The 14,608-nt window shown below is 41.6% G+C and overlaps 1 protein-coding gene across 1 annotated transcript in view; it reads left to right on the forward strand.

The window, feature by feature from the left end:
* The window catches only part of LGR4 (leucine rich repeat containing G protein-coupled receptor 4), a 101,867-nt gene extending 90,464 nt beyond the window's left edge, over positions 1 to 11,403 (forward strand). The window contains 9 exon segments of the mRNA XM_041729769.1: positions 161 to 232; positions 1,402 to 1,467; positions 2,156 to 2,227; positions 3,891 to 3,962; positions 4,250 to 4,346; positions 4,348 to 4,376; positions 5,233 to 5,348; positions 5,606 to 5,689; positions 8,363 to 11,403. Coding sequence (XP_041585703.1) covers positions 161 to 232; positions 1,402 to 1,467; positions 2,156 to 2,227; positions 3,891 to 3,962; positions 4,250 to 4,346; positions 4,348 to 4,376; positions 5,233 to 5,348; positions 5,606 to 5,689; positions 8,363 to 9,639 — 1,885 coding nt within the window. The 3' untranslated portion in view covers positions 9,640 to 11,403.
* Positions 11,404 to 14,608: the final 3,205 nt, after the last annotated feature.

Raw genomic sequence — 14,608 nt, forward strand, 5'->3', positions numbered from 1 at the left:
GGAGGGCTAACCCCACAGGCCTGACCTCAAGGAGTCGGTAGGCAGTGGGATACAGACTCTGGTTCATCTGCCATCATGGGTGTCTTTGTGTACGTGAGAATCGCGTTTTGTTTACCATCTCAACTTGGACCATTTCTTAGATGAACAATGTTTTTCCACAGACCTTGACAGGCACAAAGATAAGCAGCATATCCAGCAACTTGTGCCAAGAACAAAAGATGCTTAGGACTTTGTAAGTCGGGTCCCTCTTCCCTTCCCATACCTTTTCTTTTTATACCGAGTTTTATTTTCGATAAGCTATTTTCATTGACTGATTTTAAGGTAGAATTATGTCTTCTTTGTTCCCTTTATGGAAATGAGCAGGTTTTGTAGTGACCTTAGGGTCGGTCGTGTATATTTCAATTCGGTTTTAGGGTTATGTGGATGTCACACATCTTGTGACTTTTACTTTGAACAGAGTAAAACCAGACAGGCTCTTCCTTGGTATTTTTCTTACCTGGACTCCCTTGTCCTTCCTCGAGATGCCTCAGGAGAGTCAGCTCTCCACAATTTTCTCTCTCATCCATAACCTAAGCAGAGCCCAAGTCTTTCTTGGGTCAGGAACCAGCTAAGCATGGAGCTTTCCAAAAACTTTAAACTCTCCTGGAAATTAAAAGTAAATAAAGGATGTCGAAATGTCACAAGAACAAACAATGAAGTTACTAAGTTGTTGATAAGTATTCAGCGGAGAGAGTAACGAAATAAGTGACTGGTTGATTAGGCAAATCATTAAGTGCTCTGGAGCATCGAGCATCGTGATCACTACTGAGGAAACACTGCAGTGGGATTAGCTGAGTTATTGAGTCTTCAAATTTAAGAAAATTTTTCTGAAAATGTGAGCTCTGCATACCACTCTTCACAGCTTTATTATTAAATAATAACAGAGAAATTATTTATAATATAAACAGTACTATAAAGATATAAATGAAAAACCACATAAATTACCACTGAGACATTATTTTTATGGATTTTCCATATTATATGTTTATGTATTTCTTTTCTATGCTTAATGTTTTTTAATTTTATTTAAAATTTTTTAAAAAATTTAAGTGTTTTTAATATATTTTATATTGTCTATACTCAATATTATGTATGTGAAGTTTGCAGATCGTAAGCCTGTTCTATCACTAAGGTATCTAGAAGGTTACAAGTCTTAGAAAAAAAAAATAGTTGCTTTTTTTCAGCGCTCTCTTTATTTTAGATCTTCTTACCTGGACTCCCTGAGTATAGCTCTTTTAATTTAGTATTCTGTTGCTAAATACTAAGTATAGTATTAGATACTTTGATACTCCTGAGTATAGCTCTTTTAACTTAGTATTCTGATAACGTAGAAATTAATTTGTGAATTTTCGTTGTTTTAAGGGATTTGTCTTACAACAATATAAAAGACCTTCCAAGCTTTAATGGTTGCCATGCTCTGGAAGAAATGTAAGTGGGTCTTTGATATATACTCTTTTTGCTGTGGTTTATTGTTGTGTCATCGAACGAACATGTTCTATTTTAAATAATGGCTTTACTATTAAGAATTCAGAAATATTAAGGAAAGACATGCGTATAGTCAAGTGTTCCTGTGAATAAATGTCAAATCGTACTAGGTACGGTCGTGCAGCCAGCGTTTATTGTGTACTTATCGGGCATTCTGTGAGATTTCATGGGCGGAGGGCTGTGTACACCAAAAAACACGCAAATAAAACCTGTTCTTGGCTATTGAGGGAAACCAAATGTGGACACCTACTGTGTACCTATAAGCTCTGGTGGAAGTTGGTTTGGAGCAGGGAGAGGAAGGGGTTCATTCTCCCTTTCCTGATCCCTTTCTTCCTACACCATTTGGTATGGTTGCCTTGTCCTGTGTCCTTTTTTTTTTTTCTTTACCATGTTGCCTTCCTGCTCTCCTGAGTGAGGTTGCTAAGGAATTTAGTTAGTACACGTTAATTCCCGGTATCCATTGGGATGGAATACCAGTTAGTCCAACCCTTTGGTGTTACAACCGAGGAAATGGCAGTTCTCTTTACTTTCAACGAGATCAATCAGTGTTAATCATGAATTTAAACTGAGAAAAAGTTGAAGAGATGTTCTCTTTCAAACTCAAAAATATATATATATATATTTTTTTTAGTTCTCTGCAACGTAATCAGATCCACCAAATAAAAGAAGGTACTTTTCAAGGCCTGGTCTCTCTGCGGATCCTGTAAGTTTCTCTTTGATTATTTAGAAACAAATACAATTTTTGTCCACCTATAAATTAATACATCATTATAATTCCCATAAGTGATACACTTAAAGATGCAATTTATTATGTATAAGTATTGTTCAAATTATACCACATGGTGCTTTATCAATAATCTGCTTTCAGTATTTCTTTTTAACCTTTCGCTTTTTATTTAGTAATTTTTACCTTAGCTGATTTATGATACCGTACATTGGTAGGTGAAAAAGCATAATGTGTGTATAACCTGAGAAACAGAGTTTGTTTGTTTTCTCGTGGTACTAATGAGGTTTGCAAGTGCATTAGGGCAGCGAGAGGCAAAGGGTCCAGCCTGCCTCCGATTTTGGCAAGTTAGGTTTTATTGGAACACAGCCTTGCCCTTTCGTGTAAGCGTTGTCCAGGGCTGCTTTTACCATACTGTGGCAGAGTTGACTAGTAAGAGGCCATATGACCTAATGGTGAAAATATTTACCCCCTGGCCCTCCACAAAAGAAATTTGCTGACCCTTGCACTGGGGTATGTATCATAACAAATATAGCTAATAATATGCAGCAGAAGCACTCATTGGAAAAAATGTATTTGTATTTGAGTGTGTATTTGTGCCAAATATTCTATTAAGCACTTGGAGATAGAGAGGTGGCTAAGACAGGCCTTGTCCCCACCTTCACAGAACCTCAGTGCAGGAAACACAACACACTGAAATATAGTGAGCACTTTTAAAATAACAGAGCAAATTTGGAAATTTGAAGATGGAGTGAAATTACATGTATTGAATCCTATCTTCCAGTAGCTCTCCAGTAAGACACTGAAAATGCTTTCTACTAGAAAATATTTTGTTAGAGGTTGGGATCCTTCCTTGTGCCTGACAGGCTTGCGTGTGTGGGTCTGGGCAGTAGCGAGGAAGGGGGCTGGCTCCTAGCTGCCATCACTTCTGGAGCGCTGATAAGCGACAACAATGAAAAGCTGGCCTTTCCATGATTCGGAACCAAGTTTGTCCGGCTGTCTGTTATCTGGGAGATGCGTAATGGAATGACTTTATCCAGCCTCTAAATTTCCATCAAGGCTCCGTCTAAGTGTGGTTGCAGATTATTCTCTGTGTTATTAATTTCTCAGGGCGTGTTTTTGAATATAGTACAGCTCTGGTGTTGATATGATTTTTATTTCCTGCTCGGGGGGAAAAGAATGATATCTGAAGCCCTTCTGGAATGCTCTTGTTTACATATTGATTGTTTGTCTTCCGTGGGGGCCTTATCACTGACCTTTGAGAAGGCAAATAGTATGAAACCTGTTTTTATTTTCAGCTTTGTCAGGAGCTGAGTTTTTCTTCGCCTACTAAATAGTGCCAAAGGTTATATCACATCATTTATATTTTTGAACGGGTACCAGAATGATAAGGTGGAGAAAATTCACAACTGTTTTAAAACAGATGCCAGCTAGAATTACTGCGCCGTGGAACCCATTCCAAGAAATAGATTTTTGTGAAGGGGGGAGGGATTGAACATAAACACGAAGTTGTTGGACAAGATTAATAAGATTTGTTATCTTATCAGGGATACTGTGACTACTTCAGATTCCAAAGTATGGTCAGACTAACTGCAATTTGAATTTATTTGCAAAGATTAACATGCTCCTCTTGCCCTTGCAGAGATCTGAGTAGGAACCTGATCCATGAAATTCACAGCAGAGCTTTTGCCAAGCTTGGGTCAATAACTAACCTGTAAGTTGATGATTTTGTGCAGTCATACCATGAAGGGGATGCATAATCTACAGAAACTTGTGTCTTAGCATTGTCCCATGGACGTTTTTTTCTGTTCGGTTGCTCCCTTGCGTAAATGCGAACCTGCATTGATACGGTAATGCCTTCTTAGACGGCAAGATGAATGCCAGGCCTGTTGTTTCAGCACAGCTGAACTTCCTCTTGGGGCTCTAATATTTATGATGTTTACACACGTACAGATGTTCTTGCATCTTAGGAGTTAATGTGAGCTCTCATTCACATTTCAGAGATATAAGTTTCAATGAATTAACTTCATTTCCTACGGAAGGCCTCAATGGACTAAATCAGCTGAAACTTGTTGGCAACTTGAAGCTAAAAGAAGCCCTTGGCAGCAAAAGACTTTGTTAATCTCAGGTGTGTTTTTGCTTATTTTTCTTTTTTGTTGAAGCTATGGCGAGCCCCTAAATTATAGAGTATGCTGGTTTTTTGCTGTGGTTCCCGGATTTTCTGGGAGGCTATAATTTAAGAGTATTTTCTACCTCAGTCCTCACAAATTTGGTAAAAAGTAGAACACAAGCATTATTTCCTAGATTTTGAGATCATGAATTGGAGCCCTTGAGACTGTCAGGGAGATAACATAGCCATTCATCAGACTGGCTTTTTTTTTTTTTTTTTTTTTTTACTTTTTACAGCAGATTTGTCACTAACACTGTAGCAGGAACCACATAAATGTGAACCTACAGAAAACTGACACAATGCTATATTTCACAAAGACATTTTGATATAATAGAGACAGGACTTGCGGATAGTACTGTGGGAGAAGAGAATAAATATTTTTACTATACTTTGTGAACAGAATAAATTCATTTAATGGTAAAAAGTTGCAAATGATCTGAGACATTACTTTTAACTGAAACTACGAGTATCATATGATAAATTAGGCATGGTTCATTCATGGGTTAAAGGAGTCTGATAAGATTTCACTTTAAACTGCAGTATTACTGCTAAATTTTAAATATGGGTTGTTTTAAAATCAGTTTTTAAAAGCTTATCTCAGATGAAGAGAGGAAGTCAGAGTTGTCGTCTGACACCAGAGTCTTTTCACAGATGGGGATACTGAGGCCCCAGAGAGGCTAGTGGCCAGCGTTTAAAGCATGTGACAGTCAGGTCTTTCTGACTCCCGGGGCTCTTAAAGCTGGAAATACTTTCTACAAAACAAAAGCATCTGTGTGAGGTTGTTATTCAATGTAGGTTTTACCATTTTTTCCAGGTCTTTATCCGTACCATATGCTTATCAGTGTTGTGCATTTTGGGGTTGTGACTCGTATGCACATTCAAACACGGAAGATACCAGCCTCCAAGACCACAGTGTGGCAAAGGAGAAAGGCAAGTGCATGTACTTTTAAGAACAGAACACTCTCGATGCCGCTGATTGAAGTCTCTCCTATTGTAATCGTTTGTGAAGGACAGATATGAAATACGTGAGAAAATGGCATTTGCTGTGTTACTGGCATCCTTGATATGTTACAAAGCCTCATGGAGGCTGAACTTAGGTCATGGACAAGAGAGAAGACTGCAGAAAAGTGTGGTTCTTTTCGATTGCATAATGCTTGAATTAATCACAGTTCATGTCATCTATTCAGGTCCCACCGATGTAGCAGGTGTCACGAGCAGTGCGGAAAATGAAGAACATAGTCAAATAATTATCCACTGTACGCCCTCCACAGGTATGCCCTGCACATCTTGCTGCAGTTTCTTGCTTTCAGTGAATGTTAGGCAAACCTATCTGAAAGTTGTGGGGAGAGATGTGATCTTTGTAACAGGAGTGGGACTGGATGATGTCATAAGGCCTCTGCCTTGAAGCATGGTCTGTGTACCAGGAGCTCAGGCATCTCTTACAGAAGCTTGGTCCCAGGCTCACTGACTTGGGGTCTCGGTGTTCATAAGCTCCCCAGCGGGTTGTGAGCATTCAAAACGGAGAGGCACTTTCTGAGCGCTTCTTGAACTCTAGGGCTAGTTCTGAAAGTTACTACCTGCAAGGATTTTTAGTGTTACATATATATATATCTTTTAATGCAACCTTGCTTTTCCTTTTCCTTCTACTCTATTTCATTGAACTTTAATAGACTTGGGAAAGTTACGAAAATGAGACCGCATATTTGGTTGTGACGTAACGTTGGATTATGACTCATCTCTCAGGGAAGATGGATTTGGAATTCTGTGAAAGAAAAAATAATTGGCCACCTTGTGTGCTATGAAGTAGATTCTTTTTTTTTTTTTAAAGATTTTATTTATTTACTTATTTGAGAGAGAGCGAGTGAGAGAGCACAGGCAGGGGGAGGGGCAGAGGGAGAGGGAGAAGCAGACCCCCCCCCCGCCGTTGAGCAGGGAGCCTGATGTGGGGCTCGATCCCAGGACCCTGAGGTCATCACTTGAGCCAAAGGCAGACGCTTAACCAGCTGAGCCCCCTGGCCTCCCCGAATCGTGAGCTTTTTAAGGGGCTGTGTTTGTATTCTTTTAATACTTGGTACAGTGCCTTGTGGAGAATGAGCTTAAGGTGACCAGATGAGCGAATGGAATTGGCAAGAATCATTTCAGTTTAGGCAATGTATTTGGTCTCTGAATGAATTGTTGGAAGTTAAGAGGGTGCAGCTCACTGCCTCCCTGGCCTTCCTGTGGTCCTTGTGTTGGAGAATGTGCCTAAGGACCCGACATCCCAATGGGAAGGGAAGAGCTTGGTTACAGGGGAGACTAGTCCTGAAGGGGCTGCAGCCGAGAGATCTGCGGCACGCCCGCCTCCCCACTCGGTTGTAACTACGCACAGACACCCAGGGGCTCACTCAGAAGCAGGAGGTAGTGGCGCGTGGGGTCCTCCTGTTAGAACAAGAGGACGCAGCAGCTTTTCAAAGACAGAGACCTGGGTGGAGCCTGCTTCCCAGGCTTGTAGGGGAAAGTACCTCCACCTGCCAAACACTTGCAGAAGGGTGTCCTGTTCTCAAGCCAGAGGAGCCTACTCCATCCTTCCTCGAAGGAGGATGAATTCAGATACAGAGAGAAAAGCGAAGGCTTCCTCTTAACACTCCCTGAGGGAGGAATAAAAATATTAATTACTTGATCAAAAGAAAATTTTTTAAAGGTTCTTGTGATATCTGGAAGTCAGGGATATAGGCGTTACAGAGCTGGCTCGCTAGGTCTGTGAATGTTTCAGTGATCTAAATGGTTTTATGGGACGGCTCCAGCGTCGTGACAGTTCCGAAGGATAAATCAGAACATGTGTTTAGGCAACTGTAACACATAGTTTTCTTGTGCTCTGTAAACAACATTTCGTTTTTCTTTACTAATTTTAAAATAAAATAGTTGTCATTTGTGACGTAACTAGCCTGCTGGAGTCCGGAGTCTGTTACTAGAACATACAATTTAGTTACTAAATTAGTTCCTGCAATCCTAGTGTAAGTTGCACGGGGCCTCAGTGGATATAGCTTTGTACGCATTTAACATCCAGCGTGGTTTTGCCCTCGCTCCACTGTCTTATTGAATAACCTTTATCAGGGCAATCGAACACTTTGACATCTCAGTTTCTCTGGATGAAAAGTGGGTATAGTAATGTCTGTCTTCACCTACTTCATCAGGTTGCCCTTGAAAGTCATAAGAAATGTGGAAAAAAATAGACGTATACATACATGTGTGTACACAAATAGTTTTTAAAAGCTTTATCAGCACTAGGAAGGAGGAAGAAAAGGGCCAACAATGTGCCTAGTGACCTGCTTAGGTACCTCATGTATATAATTTTACTTAAGCTACATGGTGCTGTGAATTAGGCAATATTATCCACGAGCGAGAAAATGAAATGTAGAGGGTTAAGCTGCTTCCTCAAGAGCAGCAAGTTATGAACCCTAAATTAAAACCCTCGTTTAGGGTCACCTGGGTGGCTCAGCGGTTTAGCACCTGCCTTCAGCCCAGGGCGTGACCCCGGGGTCCTGGGATCGAGTCCCCCCATTCGGGTTCCCTGTAGGGAGTCTGCTTCTCCCTCGGCCTGTGTCTCTGCCTCTCTCTGGGTGTCTCTCATGAATAAATGAATAAAATCTTTTAAAAAATTAAAAAAAAAAAACCACCCTAGTTTATGTGATTCCAAGCCTTCAGTTTACCAAGTACTTTTCACGTATAAGACACTGTACTATATATATATGCATATCCCTGTATGGCTTTACCGAATATTTAATAAATAGCCTAGTCCAATGACTAAAATAGCTAAGAAATAGTAATTTTAAAAATTTGGTTCAATTCAGTTTTGGTAGCAGATTTAATTATCCTAAATGGACTGCCTTTAGTTTTTCTCTGAACCTATAGCATATGGGAATATGGTGTTTTCTAAATTGTCTTATTTCTCTCTCTTGTTTTAGGTGCTTTTAAGCCCTGTGAATATTTACTGGGAAGTTGGATGATCCGTCTTACTGTGTGGTTCATTTTCTTGGTCGCATTGTCTTTCAACCTGCTTGTCATTATAACCACATTTGCCTCTTGTTCATCTCTGCCTTCCTCCAAATTGTTCATAGGCCTGATTTCTGTATCCAACTTATTCATGGGAGCTTACACCGGCATCTTAACTTTTCTGGATGCCGTGTCCTGGGGCAGGTTTGCTGAATTTGGCATTTGGTGGGAGATCGGCAGTGGGTGCAGAATAGCGGGGTTCCTTGCTATTTTCTCTTCAGAAAGTGCCATATTTCTATTGATGTTGGCAGCTGTGGAAAGAAGCTTATCTGTCAAAGATATGATGAAAAATGGGAAAAGCAATCATCTGAAGCAGTTCCGGATTGCTGCCCTTTTTGCTTTTCTGGGAGCTGCAGCGGCAGGCTGTTTTCCACTTTTCCATAGAGGGGAATACTCTGCATCACCCCTGTGCTTGCCATTCCCCACAGGAGAAACGCCCTCGTTAGGATTTACTGTGACCTTAGTGCTATTGAACTCGTTAGCATTTTTATTAATGGCCATTATCTACACAAAACTTTACTGCAACCTGGAAAAAGAGGACCTTTCAGAGAACTCGCATTCTAGCATGATTAAGCATGTCGCCTGGCTCATCTTCACCAATTGCATCTTTTTCTGCCCCGTTGCGTTTTTCTCATTTGCGCCGTTGATCACTGCAATCTCCATCAGCCCTGAAATAATGAAGTCTGTTACGCTGATATTTTTCCCGTTGCCCGCTTGCCTGAATCCAGTCCTCTATGTTTTCTTCAACCCAAAGTTTAAAGAAGACTGGAAGTTACTGAAGCGACACATCACCAAGAAAAGCGGCTCGGTGTCAGTCTCCATCAGTAGCCAAGCAGGCTGTGTGGACCAGGATTTCTACTATGACTGTGGCATGTACTCGCATTTGCAGGGTAACCTGACTGTGTGTGACTGCTGTGAATCCTTTCTTTTGACAAAGCCAGTGTCCTGCAAACACTTAATAAAATCACACAGCTGTCCTGCGTTGGCCGTGGGTTCTTGCCAAAGACCAGACAGCTATTGGTCTGACTGTGGCACGCAATCGGCCCACTCCGATTATGCGGATGAAGAAGACTCCTTCGTCTCCGACAGTTCTGACCAGGTGCAGGCCTGTGGACGAGCCTGCTTCTATCAGAGTCGAGGATTCCCTTTGGTGCGCTATGCTTACAATCTACCACGAGTTAAAGACTGAACTGATGTGTCTGTAACTGTTTCCCCCCCCATGAACCAAAATCCCAGCATTTATAGACTGAACCCTAGTCTCATCTTTCATCTGGGAAGCACTTCTGTGATCACTGCCTGGTGTGTCACTTAGAAGGAGGAGAGGGTGGCAGTTTATTTCTTAAACCAGACATTTTCAAAGAACAAGTGCCTAAACTGTCAGTCGATGAAAAAAAAAATGCAATGTCCAAGCAATGTGTGGTCTCTTTGGAACCAATTTGTAACTTGAAAAGATTTTATGTGTATCATAGCAATATAACATTAGGCTTTCCTGATCCATAAGGAGCAAATTGATACCTGTCTCTGAATTAAGCACAAGATGAAGAACAGCTGTTAATATTTTTTTAAGAATATTTTAAAATGTGATTTTATGTAACTAAGAAAAAAATCTTGCTCATTTTACCTAATGTTGCATCATTAATCTCAGGACAACTTACTGCAGGGCCAAAAAAAAAGGGATTGTCTCCCAGGTAGAGCTGTGAGAGTAGAGGAATAGGCATCGTCACCTTATTGCATTTTCTGGTCCCATCTTTGACATAATAGAATCATAAATTTTGTCTGACTTATAAACCTAAAACCTGGAGATGTTTTTAAAACAATATTAACAACTGTTAGATTCTTAAAGAATAGCTCAACCTTTGTTTTCAGTCATTACACATTTCTTTGGTGAGATCACAGTGATTTTTTTCCTCTATGTCTTGTGACCACACTAGAAAAAAGTAAAGGACTAATTGTTGTGTGGGTTTGGTAGAGATTTGGATAAACTACTAATATGGGATTTCAGTAGTATCTGAGGGACTTGATGGCTCCGTGGGATGTTCTCATGAATAAACATTTCTTAATGTCATTGGCTGTACCAACATCTTCCAATTTTGTTGGTATGTTGTCTACGTAGAGTGTGAACTACACAGAAGGTAAACAGTGGTAAATTATTGTATCAGTTTGGAAGAAATTGGGAGTAATTGTGACGCAAAGCACTTATAATTATTTCTTAGTGAGCTGGATTCTCCGGAACCTGTGCTATTACAAGGTAGCTTCCATATAGTTTTTCCTTACTGTGATTTAAATACAGAAGAGCCTATGCAACAGTTCAGATGCTGTGTTCTTGCGAGACAAAACAAATGTTTTATTTAAGAAAAAAAAAATGAATAAAGCTTAGGCCTGTGTCTTCAGCAATTATAATTTTTACTTGATTCTTATCTACGGACTTTTGACATGTCACTATGTGGAGTCTTAAAGTTATAAATGTTCAGTATGTTTTTTGAACAATATGCTAAATCGATAGCAAACCCACTGCCATATTAGTTATTCAGGATATACTAAAAGACATTAAGCTAGATTGCAGTTTAATAATTAAACTGTATATACTGTGCATATAATGAATTTTTATCTTATGTAAATTATTTTTAGAACACAAGTTGGGAAATGTGGCTTCTGTTCATTTCGTTTAATTAAAGCTACCTCCTAAACTATAGTGGCTGCCAGTAGCAGAATGTTAAATTGTGGTTTATATACTTTTTTGCATTGTAAATAGTCTTGGTTGTACATTGTCCGTGTAATAAAAACAGAATCTTTGTATATCAAAATCATGTAGTTTGTATAAAATGCGGGAGGGATTTATTTACAGTGTGTTGTAATTTTGTAAGGCCAACTATTCACAAGTTTTTAAAGTTGCTATCATGTTTGTATATTTACACATCTGATAAATATTAAATCATAACTTGGTAAAAAAAAATGTAACTAAAGGTTTTTCTTTTTCCAAAAGTCAAGTCACATAAAACTTTGCATTCATTTAAAATATGGAATAGCAGATACGTAAACTATGTGGTAAATTGTGCTATAGACATAGTGGGAGATACGCAGTGTTTTGAATTACTGAAGTTCTAGAAATCTGGCAACCTGTTTTGCCTTAATGTGTAACGAGGTATGATCCTGAATCTGCTTAACGTTAAAGTAAGCAAATTAAAACATTTTTTGAGTGAAGAGTATTAGAAGAAATGTTTGAAGAACACCTTGCTGAAATTTAGAGCTAAGTCTGAACCCTACACATGGAAAACAAATTGGGAAATTTAAGAAAATAGATCTTTATTGAAAAGCAAGTGACTGGACGGAGGGACGAGGGGGCTGACTGGCTCAGTAGGCGGTGCGTGCCGCTCTCGATCTCAGGGTCTTGGGTCTGAGCCCCGCATTGGGTGTAGAGATTACTTAGAAATAAAATCTTAAAAACAACAACAACAAATCATTGGGGCTCCCAGCTGGCTTAGTGGGTGGAGTGTGCGACTCGCGATCTTGGGTTGTAAGTTCCAGCCCCATGTTGAATGTCGCGATTACCTAAAAATAAATAATAGATAAAAGCAAACGATTTAAAATCCCACTTGTTACCAAATGTAGTCAGTTGCCCAAATGCTTAGATCTAAATATTCACAATCATGAAGCCCTTGTTTTACAGATGAGAAAATAGGCAGCTTGATGAAATTTAAGTGAATACCTAAGTCACACACAACAAATTAGAAACCAAATCAGCACCCAGTGCCTCTTAATTTGAGACATAGCTTTTTGGTTTCGTTCATTTGTTTTAAACTTAAGTATATGTCTGGAATTCCCATAACAAAAAGGAGAACAGTATAATTACTCCTCCCATCCCTTCGGCCTTCAGCCCAGGTACCCATCACCCAAATGTGGCAATTATCAACAGCACAGGGTAAGTCTTGTTTCATCTCCACCCCATTCACTAACTCCTTCTAATCCGTCTCCCCCCTTGGATTAGTATTATTTTTTAAAGATTTACTTATTTATTTGGAGGGGGGGCAGTTTTAAGCAGGGTCCCTGCTGAGCACGAAGCCAGACACAGGCCCGGGCCCAGACCTTTGAAACCATGACCTGAGCCGAAACTGAGATTTGACGCCCCACCCACTGCGCTACTCAGGGGGCACATGCCCCTTGAATTATTTTGAAGTGGACCTAAGACATGTTTCATCTGTAAATATTTCAATATATCCAGGGACAAATTTTTAAGTTGCTTAATATATTGCTACAAGGCTAACTGGTAACGGTGTTATTCTTGTAACCAAGTCAGGGATTTTTAAGCCAAAGTTACTCTATACAAGGTTTTACAAAGCTAGCAAAAAATATAAATTCATCTCAAATATATACTGTCAAAGTGAAAAAAAAAAATGAGTAGTGAGAAGTTACTAAATTAATATCCACAAACTTAAGGGGAGAGGCCTCTTTTTAAGCTTATTTATACGCTTATATATAATTCTACCAAACTTGAGGGGCGCCTGGGTGGCTCAGTTGGTAACGCGCCTGCCTTTGGCTCGGGTCATGATCTCAGGGTCCTGGGATCCAGCCCCCCTAGCTCGGCTCAGCGTGGAGTCTGTTGTCCCTCTCCTCACCGCCCCCCCACCCCTGCTCGTACTGTCTCTCAAATAAACAAAAGAAGAAATCTTTAAAAAAAAAATTCAAAAAAAAAAAAACAAAAAAAAAAACAAAAACAAAAAAATAAAAAATAAAAAAAAAATTCTACCCAACTTGATTATGGCCTCTGCGTCTCAGCAATGACAAGGCCCTGCAAGAAGGGAGACTGCGGGACTCCACGTGTTCCAGCAGCAGCACCAGGGCCATGCACTGCTGCGTGGGGAGTCCCAGTGCTGCCACAGCTAGTGCAGGGCTTGGTCATCGAGGATGCTGAGGCATCAAGGAGACGACATCCTTTGTTTTGTGAGACATTTTGAGGAGGCAGAGAGAGGTGCACGACCTCTTAGCTTCCTACACCAAGAGGGGAAGAAGCGTGCAAGTTTGGGAGTTTAAACGACCCAATTTATCATTTACTGTTTTCTCTGTCACGTCCTGTGCCAAAAACTTTGGCTTTCCTAAGTCCTGACTCACTGCTTTGCAACAGGGGAAGAACCTGCCTCCCAGTCCTATTATCGCATTAATTCTCAAAGCTTCTGAACACTTGTTTAAGGAGACCTAGTGAGTAAGAGGAAAATCACTGGTTCGAATCCAGGTCCTTTTTTATTATTTTTTTTATTTTTATTTTTATTTTATTTATTTATTTTTTCAGGTCCTTTTTTACACTAAGACTTGTGCTCCTTCCTATTTTGCTTCGGGCCTGTCTTTGGGAAGGGCCCACGTTAAGTTTCCTATGAAGCCCTGGAGGGGCCCTCGGCCTTTCGATGCTGTTACCGACTCCGGGAAGGTTCTCCTAAGTGGTTTTAGCCAGATTTGCCCAAACCGGATAACTGGGGGAGAGAATGTGACCCACGAAGGCATTTCATTTCTTCATTAATCTTATCGCTCGGTGAAACTGGTCCAATTTCCTCCCGTTCTCATTTTGTCGTGATTGCCGATCTTCACCCAATAACGGCGCGCCCCGCCCCGCCAGCCACGTGCTGCTCCCCCGCGCGGCGGCCTCCGCGGTGCGCCCTTGGTCGCTGCTGTCTCCCGCGCATCTAGTCGTCCTGCGTCCGCTTCTGCGGGTGTAGACGTCAGCAAGGGCTTCGCAAGGCGGGTCCGCCGGGGGCTGGGCGCGACCCCGCCCGCAGGTCGGGCGCTGGAGGAAGGCGCCGGCTTCGTCGTCCGCCGCCTCCTCCGGCTGCCTGCGTGCCTGGCCCAGGACCCGGGGGACAGCGCTCCTCCCGCCCCGAGGCCCCCGGGGTCACAGGGTCCTGCGGCTGCGCACGGTGCGGGGGGCGGGCAGGTGTGGGAGGTGGGCCCTGGGCACACGGTGCGGGAGGTGGGCAGGTGCGGGAGGTGGGCCCTGTGCACACGGTGCGGGAGGCGGGCAGGTGCGGGAGGTGGGCCCTGTGCACACGGTGCGGGAGGCGGGCAGGTGCGGGAGGTGGGCCCTGTGCACACGGTGCGGGAGGTGGGCAGGTGCGGGAGGTGGGCCCTGTGCACACCGTGCGGGAGGCGGGCAGGTGCGGGAGGTGGGCCCT

The sequence above is a fragment of the Vulpes lagopus genome, chromosome 15, assembly GCF_018345385.1.
Source record: "Vulpes lagopus strain Blue_001 chromosome 15, ASM1834538v1, whole genome shotgun sequence".
NCBI classification, from domain to species: domain Eukaryota; kingdom Metazoa; phylum Chordata; class Mammalia; order Carnivora; family Canidae; genus Vulpes; species Vulpes lagopus.